General features: G+C 41.0%; 2 protein-coding genes across 2 annotated transcripts in view; one reads left to right on the top strand and one right to left on the bottom strand.

Moving 5' to 3' along the window:
- Positions 1-695: 695 nt before the first annotated feature.
- Positions 696-2518, top strand: atoh1c (atonal bHLH transcription factor 1c). Its single transcript, XM_088069728.1, has one exon. The coding sequence runs from the start codon at positions 1604-1606 to the stop codon at positions 2237-2239; it is 636 nt and encodes a 211-aa protein (XP_087925854.1). The 5' UTR covers positions 696-1603; the 3' UTR covers positions 2240-2518.
- An 863-nt stretch (positions 2519-3381) lies between these two features.
- LOC121958579 (wings apart-like protein homolog) overlaps positions 3382-22595 on the bottom strand; it is a 37115-nt gene continuing 17901 nt past the window's right edge. Inside the window, exons 6-20 of the mRNA XM_088069727.1 lie at positions 21004-21099; positions 20695-20865; positions 20154-20290; positions 19794-19905; positions 18684-18935; positions 17429-17540; positions 17234-17331; positions 17068-17144; positions 12325-12458; positions 11947-12062; positions 11457-11630; positions 9177-9396; positions 8978-9066; positions 8484-8579; positions 3382-7966 (exon numbers count right to left, since the gene is read on the bottom strand). Coding sequence (XP_087925853.1) covers positions 7901-7966; positions 8484-8579; positions 8978-9066; positions 9177-9396; positions 11457-11630; positions 11947-12062; positions 12325-12458; positions 17068-17144; positions 17234-17331; positions 17429-17540; positions 18684-18935; positions 19794-19905; positions 20154-20290; positions 20695-20865; positions 21004-21099 — 1950 coding nt within the window. The 3' untranslated portion in view covers positions 3382-7900. The remainder of the gene's footprint in view (positions 7967-8483; positions 8580-8977; positions 9067-9176; positions 9397-11456; positions 11631-11946; positions 12063-12324; positions 12459-17067; positions 17145-17233; positions 17332-17428; positions 17541-18683; positions 18936-19793; positions 19906-20153; positions 20291-20694; positions 20866-21003; positions 21100-22595) is intronic.

The following is a 22595-nucleotide window of genomic DNA, read 5'->3' as shown; positions in this document are numbered from 1 at the left end:
AGGAATTGCAGCGACGAGCGGAGGAACTTTAACAAATATCATGACCACACTACAACCTGTGGACGACACACAGGAAATACATCATCACCGCATGCCTGAAATCTCACTTCACTCCTGTGGCACTTTGACAAATTTAAAAAGCTCTTTAGATGAAAAAACTGAGATTAAACTCAGCAGGAGAAAAGCAGCTCTGCAGCCAGGAAGTCATGAATCCCCCCCAAACACACCCTCCGCCCCACAAACTGTCACCAAAATAAAATTAAAGAAAAAATCTGTAATTTTTTCCCCCAAATACATAAGTCTCAAAGCCCTCTTCACTGTGCTGAGAATCAAACTGAGGGAAAAATAAAAATGAAGCCTTAATTTATTCATGACTTTGTTGGGTTAAAATTGGTCACGTATAAACATTAAGTTTAATAAATAAGTAAATAAATAAATACAAAGATTTAAAAAAAGGCTGCTAAAATCTTTTTTTATAAAGAGCAAAAAAAAACAAAAAAAAAAAAAAAACAAAAAAAAAAACAGGGACATCAATTAAATAAATAATAACAATAATAATAATTGTTGAAAGAGACGATTCATATTTTGAACATCGTCCACTGGCCTGATTCCCAAATTAAAGTTATTTTAGTGAAGATATTACCAAACAAATACAACATGAAAGTCTCAAAGAAATGGTTAATTTTTCTTCTTTTTTTATTTGGCTTACAATTGGTCAAATTTAAACATATTAAGTCTAATTAACAAGTAAATAAAGTATAAATTAATAAACTAATGAATAAGTTTTTAACTGTAAAATATAAACTACCTTCAGGCTGCTAAAATCACAAAATGAATGAGAAAGGTAAAAATTAAGTAAATAAATAAATTATTGGGCAATTACTTAATTTTTCATCAGTTTTGCAGTTTTTCAACATGTTTTTATATATGTTTAGGACTAAATGAGTAATATATTTCAGAATAAAATTCATATTTTTCAGTGCACATATTTATTTATTTTGGTCTACTGATAACTGAAGGATTTAATTCAAAGTTTTAAAAGCAAAAAGTTTTTTTTTTCATATCTCTGAAACATTTATTAAAATGCAGAGTTATTAGTTAGTTAGTTAGTTATTAGTTTTTTAAGTGTTCTTGTTGCTCTGTATTTTGAACAGTTTAATTATTTTTATACTTTTAATCTTCTACAACAACTTCAGGACTCCATGAGGCACATTTTTTTCTTTATTGGGGAGAGAGTCTACTTCTCCTCTCCTCTCTCATCTCCTCTCCTCTCCTCTCATCTCCTCGCCTCTCCTCTCCTCTCGCCTCTCCTCTCCTCTCTCCTCTCCTCTCCTCTCCTCTCTCCTCTCCTGCTTGGCCGCCTGGGTGTATCGGCCCACAGCGGCGCACTCAGACGCTTCTAATCCTCTTTTGATGAACCCTGTTAATGGACCTCCTGCGGGCACTTTGGCTCTGTTCATTAGGCAGCACACGACCCTCTGCACGCCCCCGCGCCACGCACTGCGCGTCCTCGCGCCTCCATAAATTCGCGCATCAAAGTGGAGAAAGTTGAGCGGGTGTCACAGAGTTTGGGAAAAGTTTGTTCGGAGGAAGAGGAGAAGCGATGCCGCCCAGTAAAAGCCTCTTCGCGCCGTTCCTGTCCGTGGACCCGGAGGGCGGGCACGGCCCCGCGGCCCCGGCGGCTCTGCACGCCGACATCCAGGCTCTGCTGCAGCGGAGCCGCGCGCAGGAGCGACCGGGGGCAGAGCGCTCCAGACGCGGCTGCGACCATCGGGACGCTCCATGCGCCATCGTGGAGCTCCGGCTGGGCCCAGGCGGCGGCGCGCTGCACTACCTGCAGCCGGACAAGTGCGCCCTGGAGCGCGCGCAGAGACGGAGACGGCTCGCGGCCAACGCCCGCGAGAGGAGGAGGATGCTCGGGCTGAACGTCGCCTTCGACCGGCTGCGGAGCGTCATCCCGAACCTGGAGAGCGACAAGAAGCTGTCCAAGTCCGAGACGCTGCAGATGGCGCAGATTTACATCGCCACCCTCAGCGAGCTGCTGCAGGAGGGCGCCTGCGGGGCCCCAACCCGCGCCCCGCGGCCCTCACAAGGGCCCACAGCGGCGGCGGGGGAGCCACCGGGGCCTGGCCGGGACTTGGACACCGGGAGGAGCAGCGGAGGTCCCGCGCGCGCAGAGGAGCGGCAGAGGAGTCACAGTGAGGACATCATGTGGGAGAGGAGCAGCGGGACAAAATGACTTTTCAAACACACTGAACTTTAAAAAGTGAGACTTTTTCCTTCATTTATAAGACTGTAAATATTAGTTTTTCTGCAGTGACGGTTTTTTCTCCATTATTTTATTATCATTATTTTTCATAATTTACTGCCACAATAATTTGAGGTGTCTGAGAGTTCCTGGAGTCTAAAGCTGCATCTGAGTGAAAACACTTTTTTTCTTGCCAACAGGACAAAAATGATGAGTTTATGTTATACTATTCAGAGTTCACACACATTTTCATGGACAACACTTCAAAACTTTTCCATGACTTTTCAAGTACTCAAAATATTTATTTTTCCTTGTGCCATTTCTTTTTCATGACCCCCTTAAAAAAAGTCTTTTTTTCAGGCTGCCATAAAAATGGACAAATATTTATGTAAATAAACCTGAAATACATGCCCTCCGAACCCATGGTTTTCTTTACAAACAAATCTTTCGGGGGAAAATAACATTGCCAATTGTTTTTACATTTTCAATAAAAATCACCAACAATATTAAAGTAAAACAAACACCAAAAGTAAAATCGCCTGAAAAAGTTTAGGTTAAAAAAAAAGGAAAATCCCAAAAAATAAAGGAAAAATTGCAGAAAATTGAAAGAAACAAACAAAAATTCCCTTAAAAGAAAAAGAAAAGAAACAAATAAAATGGGGGTTTGGAAGGCATTTTTTTTCTTGTTTTTCTTGGTAAAATAAAAACAAAAGACAGACATTTAAAGTTGTATTCCCCTCCTTTTGAAAAATAAGAAAATGCTTTGCTGTGCCTCCTGGGCAGAAATGAAGAGAGGGATGAATGTGGGGAGAAAATGCAGAAACTTTGGTGTTAAACAAATTTAAAAAACAAACAGCCAAAAGGACGCATATTAAAGCTACGTTACATCATCAGCTGAGGAAAATACATTTACCGTTATGTTACAGGGATGCCATTTTTTCTTTCCCATGATTTTTTCCAAAACTTTTGATGATTTTTAGTACTTCCATTCCAGTCCTGAAAAATGTCATTGTGAAATTCCATGACCCTGATTATTATGGGATTTATGATTTCTCTTAATTTGAACAAAAAAATTATCATCGATAAAGCGCGACGGGCGGACAGCGAGAGAAAAAGACAGACGGAGCAGGAAGTACTGAAAGTAGCAATTTTTATTCTTTTAAAATTATGTACAGGTAACCAAAGACATCAGTCTGCAAATTGGTACAAAGATCAAGTTTTCCTGCAGGAGGCTCGTTACGAAGCTCTCTGTCTGTCCGTCCCAAACAACAACACGACCGACTGACGGGAGGAAAAGGCTTTAGAAAATGAAAAATAGAGTCAGATTCAGAAAAGTAGAGTCTACCGGTCTAGATTTAAATTTAACCCCCCATCAACCCCAACCACCCACGACCGCCCCCCCCATTACCCATCAACCTCTCCTCCTACACGAGGAAATCAATCTATGTACAACAACTATGTACAAAAAGCTCGTCCATTCATTCTTCCAGACGTCTGTGAATAAAGCTCTTGTAAACTTTAAAATAACAAAAAAGGAGTGTGAGGGTTAAACTGTGTGTGTGTGTGTGTGTGTGTGTGTGTGTGTGTGTGTGTGTGTGTGTGTGTGTGTGATGATCACAGACTGATGTTAACAGGATGAACGATGACACATGCTAAAAACTTTTACAAATGATGAAATCCAGGAGAACTTTTCCTTATTTGAACAAGAAAAAAACCACAATAAAAAGTTAATTTTCTAAATGAGAGAAAGCCTGCAGCGCTTTAGTCCTAGTTTAGTTTCATTTAGGTGAGCAGGATTTTAATTTAGACTTTCATGGCTCAAACTGAGTTTTTGGGGGAAAACATTTGTTTTTCTGCAACTGATGGAAAAAACATTTCGATGGGTTTATTGCAACAAATTATTCATTTGAACTAAAAGCACCGTCGTCGCTTTGCTCAGAAAAAAAAGTGTCGGTGAGAATTTAAAAAATAAATGTAACATTGTTTTGTTTCAAAAGCGTCCAAAACTGATCATCACTGTTGATTTTGTTTAACGTCATCTTTCTTTTTCGCTAAATTAATAATCGAAATGTAAAATTAAGTGCAAAGAATTATTTTGAAAGTATTTTGTTGTTAAAAAAGTTATACTTCAAGTAAAAAGCTGCAGTTTTCATATTTAATGTCTCTTTTAAATCCTTCCGCTGTGTTTCGCTCTCAGCTCGTCTCGGACACGGAGAAAAAACAAACCGCCGTCACCTTCAGACCGTTTCACAAACTGTTTATGAGTTGTAACTAATAAATCATGTGTTAATGTTTTATGATTGTTTATGATTAAACAGCTACATGTCTTCTGCGGCTCTGCAGGAAAATCTTATCCGCACTAAAAACTCGTCTATGAAGAACAAATAAACATTTTATTAACCCTTTGAAACCTCCATGAACATCAGTTTTTCTTGTGCTGCATTCAAACACCTTTTACAAGAAATGTATTCTCTAAAAATCCTTGGGAAAAGGCAACGAGCAAATTGCAAGAAATTGGTAAAAGGTGACTGGAAAATAATGTGAAAAATAATGTTGAGAGAGAAATATTAGAAAATTAAAAAAAAAAAAAAAAAAAAAGAAAGGTCTCCAGAAACTATATTATAGAATTACATATCATTATATATTTAAAATATGTTACAGAATATATAATAATTGAATTGTTTTCAGGTAATTTCCTTGTTTGTATTAGTTTTTTTTTAATGTTCAGGTTGGAAATATTGTTCTTTTAACTAATTTGCTGCAAATGTTTGGGTCAAGTCGCTCACTGCGTTCCTCGTGTTTTTGAAAGAAATCAGGCCAGTTTGCTCGGGTTTCAAAGGGTTAACGGGGCCGTTTGGGTTTTTTTGAAGTGGGGTTATATGACGTATTGTTGATCCTTATTGTTAATCAAAATAAACATTTTAACTATTTTTGCAACACATTTTTCCTGACAACAGCTGTAACGTTTTCTGTTTAATTAATTTTTAATTTTAATTACTGACAGCACATCTCATATTAATCTGAGAAGTAAAGGCAGAGTGCATCAAAAACAGCTGTACATATATAAACATATATATATACACAGATGGACAGAATATTGTCCGATATATCAGTATGGAGATTTATTATTATGAGTTCCTGGTATCAGTAACGGCCCTAAAAATGCAGTTGGGGTTGGGCTCAGTGTCTGAAACACAGCAGGTGTCAGTCGCCTCGCGCGGATTTTAGCCGCCTAAAATAAGTCCAACCTAACAATACAAAAATCAGTTAAAGTGTACTGTGTACTGGGAGTATTTTTACTGCTTTACCTTTCTGTCCCATCCTGACGGGATTCCCGTTAACTGTTTCAGTTCCACATCTCTGCGCTCGTCAAAGCCACCAAACTCCACTGAGAAAAACACCAATGTAACATCTCTGAACACAGGAGCTGCTGGTAGTTAAGCGTTGGTGCTGTAGATTCACTTTGGAGATTCTGAATTAACCCTTTAAAACACAGAAGTCACGCACTAACACAAAGCGACTAACTGATGGAGGCGGCAGCAGAGAGCAGCTCCGTTTTTCTGAATGAGTCTGGCTCTGGTTTCTTTTTAAGTTGAAAATCATTCTGACATGAAGGTAAAGCAGTGAAAATCCTATAAATAAAGCTCACTTAGGCAGATGTTGATTTGTTTTCTTTAGGTGGCTAAAATACATTTTAATGCTGACCTCGTCCGCAGCAGCAGATCGATGAGTTTGCCTGTCAGTACTGCTGCCTGCTTCTCCAAACAGACACTGACTGTGTATAAGTACTTCATACGACACCACTTCAAATTAATGGAACTATCTCTTTAACCATTTATAAAGACATTTGTTACAACTTATAAACCGTTTTTAAAGCGTGCGTCTTTAAAAAGATGATAAAGAAATATAAAAGGGAACAATCGCCTCTAATCTTCTGACGAACAGCTGCTTAATTTTGCATTTTAAATTCTAGTCTTGTCTCATGTCCTAAAATGATTAGGTGATGAATAAAAAAACACCCAAAAACAGAAAGACAAAGGTTTGAATTTCTCTTTGAGTTGTCGTGTTGGACTAATCGACTTTCCACATGCAGAAATCCAGCAGAGAGGAGACGAAACTCTGCGGTTTGCAGCCTTTTCGGACACTTCCAAAGATCAATGACCGACCGTGGAAACGTTAAACAATCCGTCACAGAAAATTCCTTCCTGAGATGAGTTGATTCGGACCAACAAAAAGCACCCGAGGAGGATTTTTCCATAAAGACGACAAAGTTCAGCTGAAAAACCAGCAAAGAGGCAGAAAAAAGCCTCAGCTTGATGTGAGAAAGCCTCTCCGCCGGCGGCTCGCTTCAAACCGCAGGGAAGCTGCTCGTCTTCACCTCTCAGACCGGGGCATCGCGGCCGCCTTTGTGCTGTAATTGAAGGCTCTTCTGCGAGCGGCGAGCAGACGCGCGTGGGCGGTAATTGAAAGGAGCTGAAGGAGGACAGGTTCTGGTCCGGAGGGCTCGGGTCCCACCGAGACACAAAGCTTTGATGTGGAGCGAGAGGGCCATCGATTCTTTGAAAGGGAAAAAAGTTTCTGCCTTTAGAGGAGGGCGGGGAGTTGTTCAAAGTTTTAACAACCTCGAGGGTCATCGTGTTTGTCTCAGGTGTGTTGTTGTGAGCACTCGGCATGCTGGGAGACGCGTCTGTTACAATAACGGCACGAGAAGATTTTAAATCAGCTCGTCTGCTGCAGAGGCTGAAAGAAAAAGCTCTAAGAGAGAATTTTTCTGGTTAAATTCAGACAAAACCACCTAAGAACAGACCTGATGCAAACGCCTGCAGGCCATCCCGCCTCAAAATACCGCCTGAACACCACAAACACCTGCAATTGCGGGCCTGAACTCGCCATTTCTGCACTTTGGCCAGAAAAGATCGATACTTTTGATTTCTCTGCCTCAAACCGCCTCCTTCCGACAGAGTCGAGAGGTCAAAGCAGCACGAAGAGAAGAAGAAGAAGAAGAAGAAGAAGAAGAAGAAGAAGAAGAAGAAGAAAATGGCTCATGGAGCGATTATTTCGGTCAGCAGCAATTGTTTTTTTAACCACTCGAGTTGTTTTGGCGATTATCGGCTGCACAGGCCGAGCGCAGACCTGCAGGGCTTTGATGACAGGCTGCAGAAAATGACAGCACCACTCCAACCTGTCGCCGATCGATACGAGGAGGGGAGGGGGGTCTGAGCTGTGAGAAGGTTCTTTTTTTTTTTAGGGTGTTTAAAAAAACAAAAAGCGAAAAAAAAACATCGTCCTGAGAAACTTTTATAAATAGAGGACGGGTGGAAAATGAAAATACTGTCTTGTACCTAACAAAAGTTAAATAAAATGTGTGTGTGTGTGTGTGTGTGTGTGTGTGTGTGTGTGTGTGTGTGTGTGTGCGGGGGGCGGCTTGTTTTCGCAGCTGAAACACTTTTTTACTGGAGGTTAACGAGAAGACTTGTAGGGAGAAAGAAACAAGGTGATGCTGATGAAGATGAGGGAGATGGCTGTGTTGTGTGTGTGTGTGAGAGAGAGAGAGAGAGAGAGAGAGAGAGAGAGAGAGAGAGAGAGAGAGAGAGAGGGCGAGAGAGAGAGAGAGAGAGAGAGAGAGAGAGAGAGAGAGAGAGAGGCTTCTCTCTAGCAGTGCTCCAGATAGTCGAGGTTCCGGGAGATGGACTTCTGTCCTGTGGTGCCGACGTCACACTGCAGAGAGACGACAGGTGAGTGACCCCACACACACACACACACACACACCCACACACACACACACACACACACACACACACACACACACACACACACACACACACACACACACACACACACACACACACACAGAAAAATGTCTACACTTACTGACACATGCACACAAAACTTTCATCATATAAAACACATAAATCACAGCTAAACAAGAATATTTAGAAAAAGTATAAAATGCAGCTCAGTAATAACTGACAAACATAAACCATGTCCCAAATCACATACTATCTTTTTTTTAACTCTCGGTGCCCACTGAAACCGCCTTTACAAAGCATGCACTGCTGCGTGGTGCATATACAAGTGGGACATCCTATTTTAGTCACTTTATCTTGAACTTTGACCCTCCTATAAAGCTATAAGTTACACTGAACACACGTAAAGATAAAAGATAAAACACTAGGTGAGATGTTACGTCATAACTCATGGACAGATGTGCAGTATCATGAGAGCTGCGACTCACAGTGAGGTTCATGAAGTTGAGGAACTTTTTCAGCATTTCTGTCATGATGGAGAAATCTCCTTTCGGCAGGTTATCTCTCACAGTAGTCACATTCAACTGGTGGACAGAAAGAGAGACACAGAGAGACAAAACACACACTTAATAAAGAACCAGAAAAATATCACAATACCAGCCTCGACCACCAGTGTGTGAATGTGTGAATGTGTGAATGTGTGAATGTGTGAATGTGACACGTAGCACTTTGAGTAGTCGGAAGACTAGAAAAGTGCGACACAAGTGCAGCTCATTTACTATTTATTTTGTTTTTCTGGTTAAATGAAGGTTAAATCAATAAAACAGCCGAAATGAAGGTTAAATCAATAAAACAGCCGTAATAAGAGAGATATTCAGTGCATTAATTTTGTTCTTGTTATTTGTGTGTGTGTGTGTGTGTGTGTGTGTGTGTGTGTGTGTGTGTGTGTGTGTGTGTGTGTGTGTGTGTGTGTGTCACTCACCGGGCTCCCCTGACAGAGGCAGCCCAGCAGCAGTGCTGTGTAGGAGGCCACGATGCTGTCCTCCATGTGCTTCCCTGCGTGCTGCAGAGCTGAGAGGAGGAGGAGGAGGATGAAGAAACATAATTAAATATTATGATGTTTTATTTCTCAGATCTACACACTTTTGACTGCTAACATCTAAAAAACAACCTGTGTGTACCTTTATTGAGGTCCAGCTCCTCGTCCTCCTCGTCCTTCTCCTTCTTCTTCCGTTCGTCGTCCTGTTTGTCCGTGTTGTTGTCGTTGGCGACCCATTGGATCTCTCCGCCCGTCTCCTGCCACTCCCCGCTCTGGTCCAGCGCCGGCTTCGGCGCCTCCTTGATGAGGTCATCTGTCTGTGCCTCAGCCAGGATGGCGGCACGCTCCCGCTGGAGGAACAGCTGAGGAGGACCGACACGAAGACAGTGAAGACTTATAGAATCTGGATATCTGCTTATTTATTTAGATTTTATATATATATTCTGTATTTTATTCTACTTTGAGTGAATTCTACTTTTTGAAAGGTGATATAAAAATATGTCCAATTTACCACTCAGTGAAATCGTTACAGCAGCTGACTTCAGTAATTTTAACCTTGATTTCTCCGTGTTTTTTTGTGTCTAAGCAACTTTTTAGTTTGGCTTTTAATTGAACTTTATATATCTTTTGACTATTTATTTAAACATTTCACTCTGTTTCACTGTTTTACTACTTCCTATGTAATTTAATCACTTATGTATTATTTTACTTTGTGCTGTTATCTTGTAATTTACCTCTTATTTACAGTTTTAAGTATTTTATTTATTTTTTCATCACTACTTTTTATTCATTTATTCATTTTTTCAATCTTTCTAATTATAGGTTTTATCTTGCCTCTGGTGTTTCCCCACGCATGCTATCTGAGCCCGTCAGTGACAAAAACACTTTCAGAGGACGTCCACAGAGGACGTCCACGGACGATGCACAGACGTCCGCCGTCATTAAATTGCAGCCTGCCGTGTAGCTGCTGGCTGCGGCGCTCTCTCTCAGTACTGGACCAGTTTCAAAAAACACAAATTATGGGAAAAAATGTGGTCCAGGCAAGAGAAAAAAAAGACTTTAATTCTAAGGCTCCTTCAGACTCCTAAACTCCTCCTTCGACGCCAAAAGATGTAGCAGGATTTAGGGACAAATTTTTATTTCAATCCCTAAACTACGTGTAAAAAATGACAAATAAATCTACCTTGCACCTTAATTTTAACATTTCACTTGTCTATATTTTCCTCTACAGCAACTCCCGAAAGGATCAAGTCCGGACTCGCTCCGACTTTCATCACTTTTAGAAACAACTCAAACTGAAAAAGTCTCAGTCTGTCTCTGTGTCCGCTCTTTCCCAACGATTTTCCTTTGAAAAGAAATGACCTCTGCGCTCTGTGTCTTGTTACTGTCTGAGTGTCATCAGGCTGCCGACTCTTCTTCACTGGAAGAGCATCAGCCAGATCTGATTACAGCAGATGATTCGATTTAAATGAAGCTTTAACGGTGCTCATGGGAAACAAAACACTGATGAGACGAACTGTGAGCACCGAGAATAACACGACGATTCATCTACAGTCGCAAATGTAAATGTGCTCAGCTTGAAATATTTCTCAGACAGCACCTGCTGCAGTCATCGATCTGCGAGGAGAGAGACGCTGTGGAAAAGACCCTCCATAATATCAGGGCGGAGGCAAAAAAAATATGATATCCCAGAACCAAAACTAGCTGTAATTCGATATTAAATTAATCAAAAACTGCGGACGATAGCTGGTTCACTGGGCGAGAACAAAAAATTTGCCACACAGACTCATATTGGAGCTGCTGTACATCAAAGCTACAAAAATAAATAGTCTGTTAGATGACACTGCGAGGTGATTTATGGAAGACGATGACAATTAATTACATGATAAAAAACAAAATTCCATGACTTTTCCAAATCTTTCAAGGATTTTATTGATTCTGTGACTTTCACAAGCCCGTAGAACAACACTGTGAAATTATTATTGTTACATAAAGCTTTTAAGTTTTAATTACTGTTTTTTACATTATTTTTTGTCCTTTGAGTTAATTTAATTTAATTCTATAGACTTTTATTTTGATGACTTTTTTCCAACATTTTTTTATGAACAAAATAAATTTTACAATAAATACAATTTAATTTATTGTGTTCTATTCTTGTTTTCATTTATAATTTCTTGTCTGTGTTGTTGTTTTTTTTAAATTGGGCTGCATGTTTCTTTGATGGGTACAAAGTCAAACTCAATTTTTTTCCAGTTGGTTTCAAAAATAGTGTTGCATATCCATGTTTTTCATGGTATTGTGTCATGATGCTGACAGAAAAACACAGGTCTCTCACACACACACACACACACACATACACACACACACACACACACACACACACACACACACACACACACACACACACAGAGATGGAGCGTACCTGTACTAAAGCGGCGATGGCGCTGAGCGGGCCGCTGCTGGTGATGTCCTGGTGCTGAGGGTTGAGCAGGACGGTGGAGTCGCAGGGACCCTGACCTCCCTCCATCTCCATCTCCATCAGACAGTACTTGTTCCTGGCACTGTACTCTACCAGGTTGATCAGCAGGCCCAGACCCTGAACCACACACACACACACACACACACACACACACACACACACACACACACACACACACACACACAAAGTCAGAGGTATGGATAAAACACAGCTGCCACCTGGTGTTTTAAAGTTACAGCGTGACAAAGAGTCTGTTGTTTTATTACAGGTCGTGTTTCACAGATTCTGAGCTCCATTAACTGACACATGTGGAAACACATCTTCATGTCAAAGCAGGAACATCATGGCCACATATCTCATTGTTATTCCCGTGTGTGTGTGTGTGTGTGTGTGTGTGTGTGTGTGTGTGTGTGTGTGTGTGTGTGTGACTCACCAGTACCCGGATGTCGAACCTCTGCTCTTGTGGAAGATACTGGGGTACTTTGAGAACGCAGTTCAGAGCCGTCATTATTAAATCCTCCTGCTCTCCGGTCTTTGTACTGCCCCACTCTGCACACACACATGAAAACACACATTAACACACACACACACGTCAACACACACACATTAGGAACACAAACTGCAGTGAAGCTCAGGTCAGCTGTAATAATTCAATGACTTCCAATAAATCAACTTATCAAGCTTTTAGTTTCCTAGTTAAAACTCCTGTAAACATGTTTACGTTTAGCTACAGGAAAGAGTGGATTTGTTAATCTGTGTGTGTGTGTGTGTGTGTGTGTGTGTGTGTGTGTGTGTGTGTGTGTGTGCTAACCGTTGTCGTGTGTCAGGTTGAGCAGGACCCCTATGATGGCCCTCATGCAGTCCTCCACAGCTTTCCCCACAGCTGCATCTGAGTTTAGCTCCCGACTGTAACGCTGGATCATCTCCTCACACCTCCTCAACGCTCTGACAGACAGACAGACAGACAGACAGACAGACACATTCAAATTATGCTTATAAAAAGGGAGTTTGGCACAAAATATGGAATAAATAACAACAGAAACAGATTAAACATTAGAAAAAGAAAAAAAACATTTGTATCGGCCCAAATTTAAAATTTGGTACTCCCTATTCTGCTGTCCATGCAACTGCAGCTAGTGAAAGCAGCATTTATTTTTTTGATGTAAAAAAACACATGATGATAAGACCTTCATCATACACACACCTTCATTACAAACACATCACCCCTTCATCAGGTTTAACCCAGTGAAACTGGAGCAAATGGCTGGATTTTTTCAAAAGCATGGGAGGAAGGAAATGAAAAACAGGACAAAAAATGACCCAAAAATCAGCAAATAATTAGTAAAAAAAAAAAAACAAAAACCATTGAATAAATAAATAACCTGAAAATTAGTTTTTTTGAAATACGTAATGATAATGATTTTAAATATAGTTTTTCCTTAAAAAAAATCCCTAGCTTTTTTCCAAAAATAATTTTCTTAATGTTTTCATTGCTTTCTTTAATTTATGTTTTTACCAGCACTGAGAACACATTTTTATTCACAATCATTTTCCTGTGGATTTATCTACTTTGTTGATCAGACAAGAGAAGAAAAAATTAATATATAGAGACCCGTTCACGGTCGGATTCACATCCAGACGTCATGTCTGGATCTCAAATCAAGTCCGCTCTTTCCTTTTCTACTCCATCATAAAACAGAGCAGCATTCAGACGCACGCACGCACACGCACGCACGCACACACGCACACACACACACACACACACACACACACACACACACACACACACACACACACACACACACACACACACACACACACACACACACACACACACACACAGACACAGACACACACACACACACACGTCGGCCGGCTGCAGCAGCAGGGTGAAGCAGGACAGCCGGCTGATGTAAATAACCAGATTAAATCTAATGACAGCAGTGAGTGAACAGAAAGCAGAACCAGAGTCTGAACAACAAGACGGAGAGAGAGGAAGGAAATAAAGAAAAGAAGAGAGAAAAGAAGAGAAAAAAGAAAAGAAGACAGAGGAGATCAAGAAAAGAAAGAGAGGAAATAAGAAAAGAAGAGAGAAAAGAAGATAGAGGAAATTACGTAGAAATAGCACAAAAAAAAATAATAAATACATTTTTGTTATACATTTAAAAAGGGAGGGGGCAATTAACTTGTCAAAAAATTCCAACAAACTGCAAGAATTTGGTAAGAAATGACTTGAAAATGATGTGATTTCTTTTTGTTTTAAAGACGAGAATTAAAAGAAAACTAGGGAAAATGTCCAAAACGCTCTATTCATACTAATTTTAATAATATATTTTAAGTTATGTTAAAGAAAAAAATATATATATTCTTTTAAATTTCCAGCATGTTATGGGCCATTCCTTGTTTGTTTTGTTTCATTTTCACATTTTATTTTCCTCTTTACTCATGTCTTTTTGGGCCATGTCTTGTTAAGTTGCTCACTTCCTTCTTCCAAAGGTTTTTGCAAGAAATCCAACCAATTAGCTTAAGTTTCAAAGGGTTAAAGGTGAGACAAACTCACGCTTTCTGCAATTTTACCTTTTATTCAGAACAGCGAGGTGGCAAAACTGCGCAACAGATTAAAAGTTCGTCTTTTGCCCGATTTGCTCGTATCTCATTGAAAAACAGACGAGAGACTGAGCCAGACTGAGCTGAGGAGCCGCAGAGCCGCAGAGCCATGAAGCCACGGAGCAGCTGGAGCGCAGAGCCGCAGGGCCGCAGAGCCGCAGAGCCGCAGAGCCACGGAGCCACGGAGCCACGGAGCCACAGAGCCACAGAGCCACGGAGCCACAGAGCGGCCCATGTGAACAACTAAACTGGTTAACAGCTGAAAGGAAGCGGGTGGCACCTCTGTGTCCAGTGTGAACCCGACATAAAGACCCAGTTGCAATAAACCAGAACGGTGTTTGTCAAGAGAAGTTTTTGTTCGTGCTCAGACGCAGATGAGGACAGTTGGTAAGCAATGGGACTTTTGTGTGTGTGTGAGGGGTTGGGGTATGATTGAATTAGTCCTACAGACAGCTGAAACACTCAGAGAGCAGAGGGAGAGTTTGGGTCGAAACAATAAGAGCAGCGAGTGCAGCGACACAGGAGGAAACACACGAGAGGAGAGAGAAGAAAAAGTGACAGAGAGAGAAAGAGGAGGGAAAGAGTTAAATGTCAGGAAAAGGACCTGGAACCTACTCAAGTAGAGGTTACACGAATACACAATGTGCTCGTGTGTGTGTGTGTGTGTGTGTGTGTGTGTGTGTGTGTGTGTGTGTGTGTGTGTGTGTGTGTGTGCGTGTGTGCATGTGCAGAGTTAAGGTGGCAGTGCTTGCTGTCTGGCTCACCCTGTGTTTTTGGGGTTAATCGAGTTAACAGCGAGGACAGCTGAAGGCTCAGACTCAAAAAGCAGCTCTTTGTCGACTCATTTAGCCTTCATCATCATCCTCATCCTCAACCCCTCCTCTGCAGGGGGGGGTCATTCAGAGGGTGACGGAGGAGGAGTGAGAAGGTAAAGACCCGTACTGTATTTATTATTATTTATTTATTATTCATATTTAAGGTATTTCGGTTTTAATTATTAAAATTGGAAGTGAGACATAAACAGAGTAAAACATTACAATGAACTCTGGTGGATTTCATTTTATGAGGACAGTGGTCCTGATGCACGAAACGACATACAAACTAACAATGTTATTTAGTTATTTTTGCTCATATCCATTTTAGCACCCATTGATTTTTGGGGGATTCATTAGTGTTTTTCTTATTTATGCTTTTCTCTTCAGAGTTCACAGAAAATTTTACGAGCCAAGAGAAGAGAAAAACATCTCGCTTTCACAGATCACAAAATGTTGCCCAGCACCAAGAAAAATAAGTTTTATATTTGAGGAATATTTTAAAAATGCATAAATATCATTTAATCAAACTTGGATGATGTGTTAGTGTAATTCTAATGACTGGATTATTACATTTCAGGGCCAAAGAAACACTATTATGGTATTTTGGTGCACTGATCCCAATGACTGTAATTTCAGTCAGTCCCTCTGCTGGAGTACATTTACTCGATATCTGAGCATTTTTACCATTACTTGAGTATTTTATTCTCATGTCACTTTCCACTTTTACTTCACTACACTTCAGAGGGAAATATTTTACCTTTACTCCACAATAATAACTACTTTGCAGATTAAAATTTTAAGTTTAACTACAGATGTGAGTATTAAGTCAAAGAGGGAGCTAAAGTGTGTTTGAGCTCACACACACATCAGCCACGGATAAAGTCACCTGCAGGCCGAGACAAAAACACCAATATGTGCTGGAAACACTCGAGGGGCAAAAACGACAAAAAAGATAGAGAGAGCAAGAACCGAGGGGTCTGATCAGAGGTCAGAGGTCAGAGGTCAGAGATGTGACTGACAGGATGTCACCACCAGGAAATTGAACAACAAAACCCCGATAATGATACGCATAATAACCATCAGGCAGACTGAGTCACTCTGACACACACACACACACACACACACACACACAGTGACACACTCTCTCTCTCTGTACAGTACAGCTGAGTCAATCTGAGTTTCTGAAGGCTGAAATCTGTAGTTACATTTTAATCTGAGCTCAGCTTCTTTGAACATTTTCATAATGAACTCATAAAGTACTCTGTTTGTCCTTAAAAATAATCCTTAAGTCAAAATGACATTAAAAACACATATAAGGGGCTCTGTGATTGTGTGTGATGATCACAGGAACGGACTGATGCAAGTTAGCGGGATGAACGATGACACGCTAAAACTGTGATAACTGATGACATTCAAGAGAACTTTTCTGTATTTAAACGAGAAAAAAACGATAAAACGCTTTTTAAATTGGATAGAGAAAGCCTGCAGTTGTTTAATTCTCATTTAGTCTGATTCAGCAGGGCTTATGGCCTTTATTAAATCTTTTTGGGGGAACACATTTGTTTTTCTGTCCCAATGGAAAAAACATTCTGATGAGATTAACGCACAAATCGTTAATTTGAACTAAAAGCATTAAAATGTGCTTTTGCTCAGACAAAAAGTGTCATTGAGAATTTAAAAAATAAATAAGAAATAAATCATTGTTTTGTTGTAACAGCGTCAAAAGCTGATCATCACTTTTGTTTTTGTCAAACACCATTTTCTTGTTGCAAAATTTAACACCGAATCGTGAAATTACGTGCAAAGGATTATTTTGAAAGTTTTTTGTTATTCCATTTTTTTTAAGTAGGAAGACACATTTTTCATATTTAGTGTCTCTTTTGTATCCTTCTACTGTGTTTCGCTCTCAGCTCGTCTTCAACACAGCGAATGAGACAGAGAAAAAAAACTGCCGTCACCTTCAAACCTTTTTACAAACCGTTTATGAGTTGTAACTTCTGACTTTATTCATGGATTCATTGAATCATTTGTTAATGTTTGGTGATTGATTTATGACTGAACAGCTCCATGTTTTCGCTGTGTGTGTGTGTGTGTGTGTGTGTGTGTGTGTGTGTGTGTGTGTGTTTACTCACTTTGCAGAGGAGATGATGAGTGATGAGTCTTTGTAGGCGATCAGGTAGCTCTGGTTCTCTGGGTTGTGGACCGTCACCTGCACCAACACAAACACACCAACAATGACCTTTTTTTCCCACTGATCATTTTAGGATTATTTCACTCTGTGATCTGCGCAGAACTTACGCTCTCCAGCACCCGTAAACACCGCTCCGCTCCCCACAGAGACGACATCATCTTCTCCTTCTCGTCCTCCTGGTTCAAGTTATCCACACACTCCTTGACTGTGGAGGGAGGGGACGAACAGGAGGACAGAGTCAAACACCAGAGTCATCGTCGTCATTATTTATTCTGATGCAAATCGGTAAAAATATCTCTAACCTTTATCCACTATGTGGTCCAGTCCTCCCAGGAGCCGCAGCTCCTCTTTGAACCAGTCCCCTGCTCGCTTTGAGGTCAGAGACAATAATGTCTCCATGGCTAAGTGACCCGTCTACAGGGAGAGAGGAGGGACAAACATTATCTCAGTTTGTGATGTTCCACATGGGATACATAAAATGATTTATCACAAACATCGAGTGTTTGAGCAGACGAAGCCTGCTTTATTTTTATCTACAGGCTCCAGACGGAGAGTATTTATCCACATTTTGAGATCACAGAGCACCACTCTGAATTGCAAATATTATCAATACCTGAACTGGAGGGCTGTTAGTTTGTTTCCAGCTCGCAGAGAATAAATCGTGAGGTTTAAAGGCGCCGTTGTAACAGAATAACTTCTGCTAACTGCCAGCATCCAACTGTTGACTGGAAGCTTCAAGTTTTACAGCAAAAACCTCTAAACGTCTTGCCCCAGTGAGCCAGGTGCTTCAAAATAAAAGCACCATGCATTCCACTCTGAATTATTTAATTGTAAAAACACTTTATGTAACATTATTATAATTGTATTTCATTCAGCTTCATTATAACAATACTTTAACTTTTCATTTACATTCACTTTTCTAGTGTTCTACAGTAGTTTAGAAGAGATTTCAACGTAGTGAGAGATATATTGTGTATAGTATAGCCTAAAAATACCACAACATTATTTTTTTTGTCATACTGCCCAGCCCTGCTCTGTAGACACTTTCCCTCTTTTTTGATTTTAAAGATAAATATTTATTTATTTTTCCTTCATTTGACAGGACTGGTTGGAATCAAACCCTCGGCCACCGTGGTGAGGACATAGCCGTGTACTGGCTGCCCCTCGCCGTCCCTCTGTGACTGAAGGAGTCTCACAACAAACCCTGAGATTTACTGCGCATGTTTTCACATCACAAACCATCTTCAGCTGATGGAAATATCTCGACTCGTGTGGGCGGTCTGTGAGTCACTGCCCGGAGAACATCATCAGTCAGAGGATTCAGAGGAGAGGTGGAACGATCTGAACGCTGTTTCAGTTCTGCAGGGTGGCTGAGTTTAACACTGAGATAAATGAAACTAAAATGATCCAGAATGATCTAGTGTTAGTGAGTGATAAAATCCGGCTGCGCTCAGTATCGTGATGCTCTGCAGGAAACATGAAATGATCCAGTGTGCTGAATATTCAAACAGAACTTAAACTTGTTCGTGGCTGATAAAAGCCGGCTGCGTTCAGTACCGTGATGTTCTGCAGGTCCAGGTGCTTGTTGTGCACGGTGTCGCAGAGCTTCCTGATCTTCTCCTTCATCTTGGCGATTTCTCTGGCGCTGAACTGAGTCGTGGGGTCTGTCCCCGTCCCGGCCCCGCCACCCTGGTCCTGGTCCAGCTCCAGCAGCCTGATCATCAGGTCCAGACACGAGCGGTCGAGGTCCATGTTGAGCCGGTCTCTGCTGAGGATGTACATCAGAGATGCCGTGCACAGAGCCAGATTCTGCAGAATCGAGACAAAACAATGAAGAGGTTAAAGAAATTCATGGTTCATAATTCAGATTTACTTTACTCTAAAAATGACTTCACTTTGAAATCATTTCAGACCTTCTTTCAAATTATAATTGTTATAGTTTTTAATCATTTCTTAAGTCATAAATTACTGCTTTCTTTTTGTTTTTTCTTCTCTTCACAAAAAAATGTGCCATTAGTCTGACTGTTGCATGTATGAATAATTTTAACATGTACTTCTGATATGTTTTTGATTTTATTTTTTTCTCTTTCCCACTTTAAGCAGAAAAACATAAAAGTATGCTGTGCTGTAGAATTACAATAATAATTTAAATACTTCAAAAATAATATTATCAAACTATTTTTCAAGGTACAGTATCAAAGGTCAAAATCCAAGCATTGTGACATCACTATTCTGAAGTGAACCTCCCTGCACTATAATGCAGGAGCACCTTTTCAAATTAACTGTTCATTCATAAGAACATTCAGATATTGGATAATTAAAGATATTCAACTTTCTGCCAATATACATGTTTGTAAAACTGTATGAACTTGTGTTTTGTACTTTATTTAATCAAGCTCTGCCATTAATTTATTTATTCCACCTGCCTGCACAGGAATTACAGGCAGAAAATGGCAGTTTTTGTTAAAACCTGGTACAATGCATCTCTCCTGGTTTTATATAAGGTTAATATTTTATTGTGCACTGTCCCTGTCTGAATAAAACTGCATTTCATTTTAGCAAAAACCCATATAATAAGGCCATGATTTCTGCTCCTTTTTGCAGTTTCCATCTGGAGGAGAGTGAGCTGTGGGTGTGTTGTGTTCGTGTGAACAGACTGATTCTTACCGGGTGTTGTGGGGCATCGTTGAGCGTTTTAAAGACCTGCGCCACCTTCCCTCGGGCCCTGAGGTGCATCCTGAAACTGGGCATGGCACAGCGCGTAGCCAGGCTGATCACACTGCATGCACACACACACACACACACACACACACACACACACACACACACGCGCTCGCACACACACACACACACACACACACACACACACACACACACACACACACACACACACACACACAAACACAGGTTAGGTTATTTAACTCCTTTAGAGCAGACATTTGAGAATGCTGAATGAATAAAAGCAAAAGTAAAACAGCCGTGACAAACGCTTCATTCTCTGGTGGGGGCGTGCAGGTGGGATCTTACCTAAGGCAGCGTGTGTTGAGAGGCTGTCCACTCTTCAGACCAGTAGCCAGATACTCAAAGTCATCAGTGAACTCCTGGTTCTCTCCAAACTCCACCACGTCATTGAAGTGCTTCACATGCTGGACCACCGTATACAGCTGGAGCACACAGCCACAGGGGGGGGAAAGAGTGTAAGTTTGTCCAAAAAAACAACAACAACAAAAAAAAAACACTTCAAGATTTTCTTTCATAATCTGATGGCAGTTAAAAGAGAGTGACAGCCAATCTGTGTAATTCTGTTTTACGAGACTATCTCAAACTTTGCAGGTTTAATGAGCGTGAATTAAGTGGAATAAATAAAAATCTAACCACTGCTGGATGATTAAAATTTAGCCTTGAGGGAAATATTTGATTATATTTTCACTCAAGGCTAAATTTGAATCATCCAGCAGTAAAGTGTCAAATACCTCTCCAACTGTGTGGTTGACAGCAGCAGATTATTTTGACGGGTAGGTCAGCATAAATCAAACAGTTTAAGGTTACATTAAACATTCTCATGTACCTCCTTGTGCTCTTTGCGACATTTGAGTGCAGTGACGGCGTCCTGGTAGAGGTCCGTGGGCAGGGTGACACATTTGGTGACCTTGGGAGGAGGGGGAGGAGCCTTAAAGACACCGTCGTCCTTCTGAGCGTCAGAGGGCTCCTTACTGGATCCTCCTGCTGAGGCCGGCGCCTACAAACACAGAGGAGGGTCAATATGAAAACAAAAACATCATATCAACTCATCCTATTTGATACACAGAGCTGCACATGGAACATAAATACTTTTTTTGATACGGACCAAAACTGTCTGTAACATTAAAAAACTTACAGGAGCTGCCGCTGATCGTGAGAAGAAAGACGGAGGCGGCTCCTCTTCACTGTCCACCGTCCAGTGTCGGGCGTTGTACACAGCTTTGGTGGGAGACTGCAACATGAAGACAAACACCAAAAGTGAAATTACTTTTCCTCGCTTAAAATATGAGACACTGTCCATAGAATGTCGATAGAACGCATTCAAGCCATGTTTTGACAGACAACACGAGCAGCCAATGATAATAAGAATAGCACCACGGAGAACCAAATGCAGTGAACGATTTTGACTGTAGAACATCGGAGTGTTTGACAGCCACAGCATTTCATTATGGCGGATCAAACAGCTGATGGTCCGACAGCAGCGCAGTGATACAGACAAACAGAGCGCAGCTTCTCCTCACAGCACCCTGGATCCTGGCCGTAACCTTGACTGTGCCTGACCGTGGCCTTTGGTTGTGCTCGTGCTGTTGGCTGTACTGATTCTGTGCCCCCCGCTCGCCCTGATCGTGGTCTGGTCCTGGTTGCACCGTTGCCGTGATCTTGCCTTTGGACAACTCCCTTTCACATATGCATGAGACTGTTATCATCTCTATCAACATCATCATAGAGAGCAATTACTAATTTCACACCTACCATTATTGTAATATGACATGCATCTGTTTCTATTGTTCTGTGCCCCCCCCCCCTCTCTCCCCCTCTCTCTCTTTCCTTTTTTGCCATGATTGTATTTCACTTGCTATTTACGACATCTATTGCTCGTCTGTCCGTCCTGGAAGAGGGATCCCTCACTATCCTCTACCGCTCTTCCTGAGGTTTCTTCCTCTTTTTTTTCCCCGTTACAGGGGTTCTTTTTGGGGAGTTTTTCCTCGGGTGATGTGAGGGTCTAAGGGCAGAGGGATGTCGTACACTGTAAAGCCCTCTGAGGCAAACCTTGTTTTGTGATAATGGGCTATATAAATAAAACTGACTTGACTTGACTTGACCAAAGTGTCTGAAACAGACACATCTGCAGAGGTGAAAGTGACTTCTTTAGACTCTACAGACGACTTTGTGTTAGTTTCAGCTTTAATCAGACTTTGGATGAATTATTTAGAAACAGCAGGACGCATCGCACCGTGTCTCATCCGGCCGCTCGCGCTGAGCTCTCATTATTATTACCAGGGGCAGATGTAATGTTTTGGGGGCCCGGGGCCACAAGCACATGAGCTTATTTTCAGCCTTTCTCTAACTGTGAATGTCGGCAGGCTGTTGGCAGCTATAGGAGAAGTAGGCCGACTCAAAAGTTTTTAATTCCTGAGGAAAATGATTAACAGCACAGAAGTTTGACAGAAGCTGAAGTCAGAGTCCTGCAGTCAGGAGAGGTTGGACTATTATCAGCACCATGATTGAAACTGTGTCAGTGAACTATGAGGGCAAAAAACAAACCATAAAAAAAGAAAAATAATCGTTCTTTTATTCAGACTCAACGTAAAATGTTCAATTAATGGTGATATTGATTTTAGGTATGAGGCTCGGACCTTTGCTGGGAGGACATTTTAGTACCTGGACCTCTGTGAGTTTTAGTAGAATAGGTCCTCCAGCTGGTGATGCTGTTCTACAGTATATTTG

This window comes from Plectropomus leopardus, chromosome 19, assembly GCF_026936395.1.
Source record: "Plectropomus leopardus strain MGB_pleo_1.0 chromosome 19, ASM2693639v1, whole genome shotgun sequence".
Classification (NCBI taxonomy): domain Eukaryota; kingdom Metazoa; phylum Chordata; class Actinopteri; order Perciformes; family Serranidae; genus Plectropomus; species Plectropomus leopardus.
This window is presented reverse-complemented; position numbering and strand designations above follow the sequence as displayed.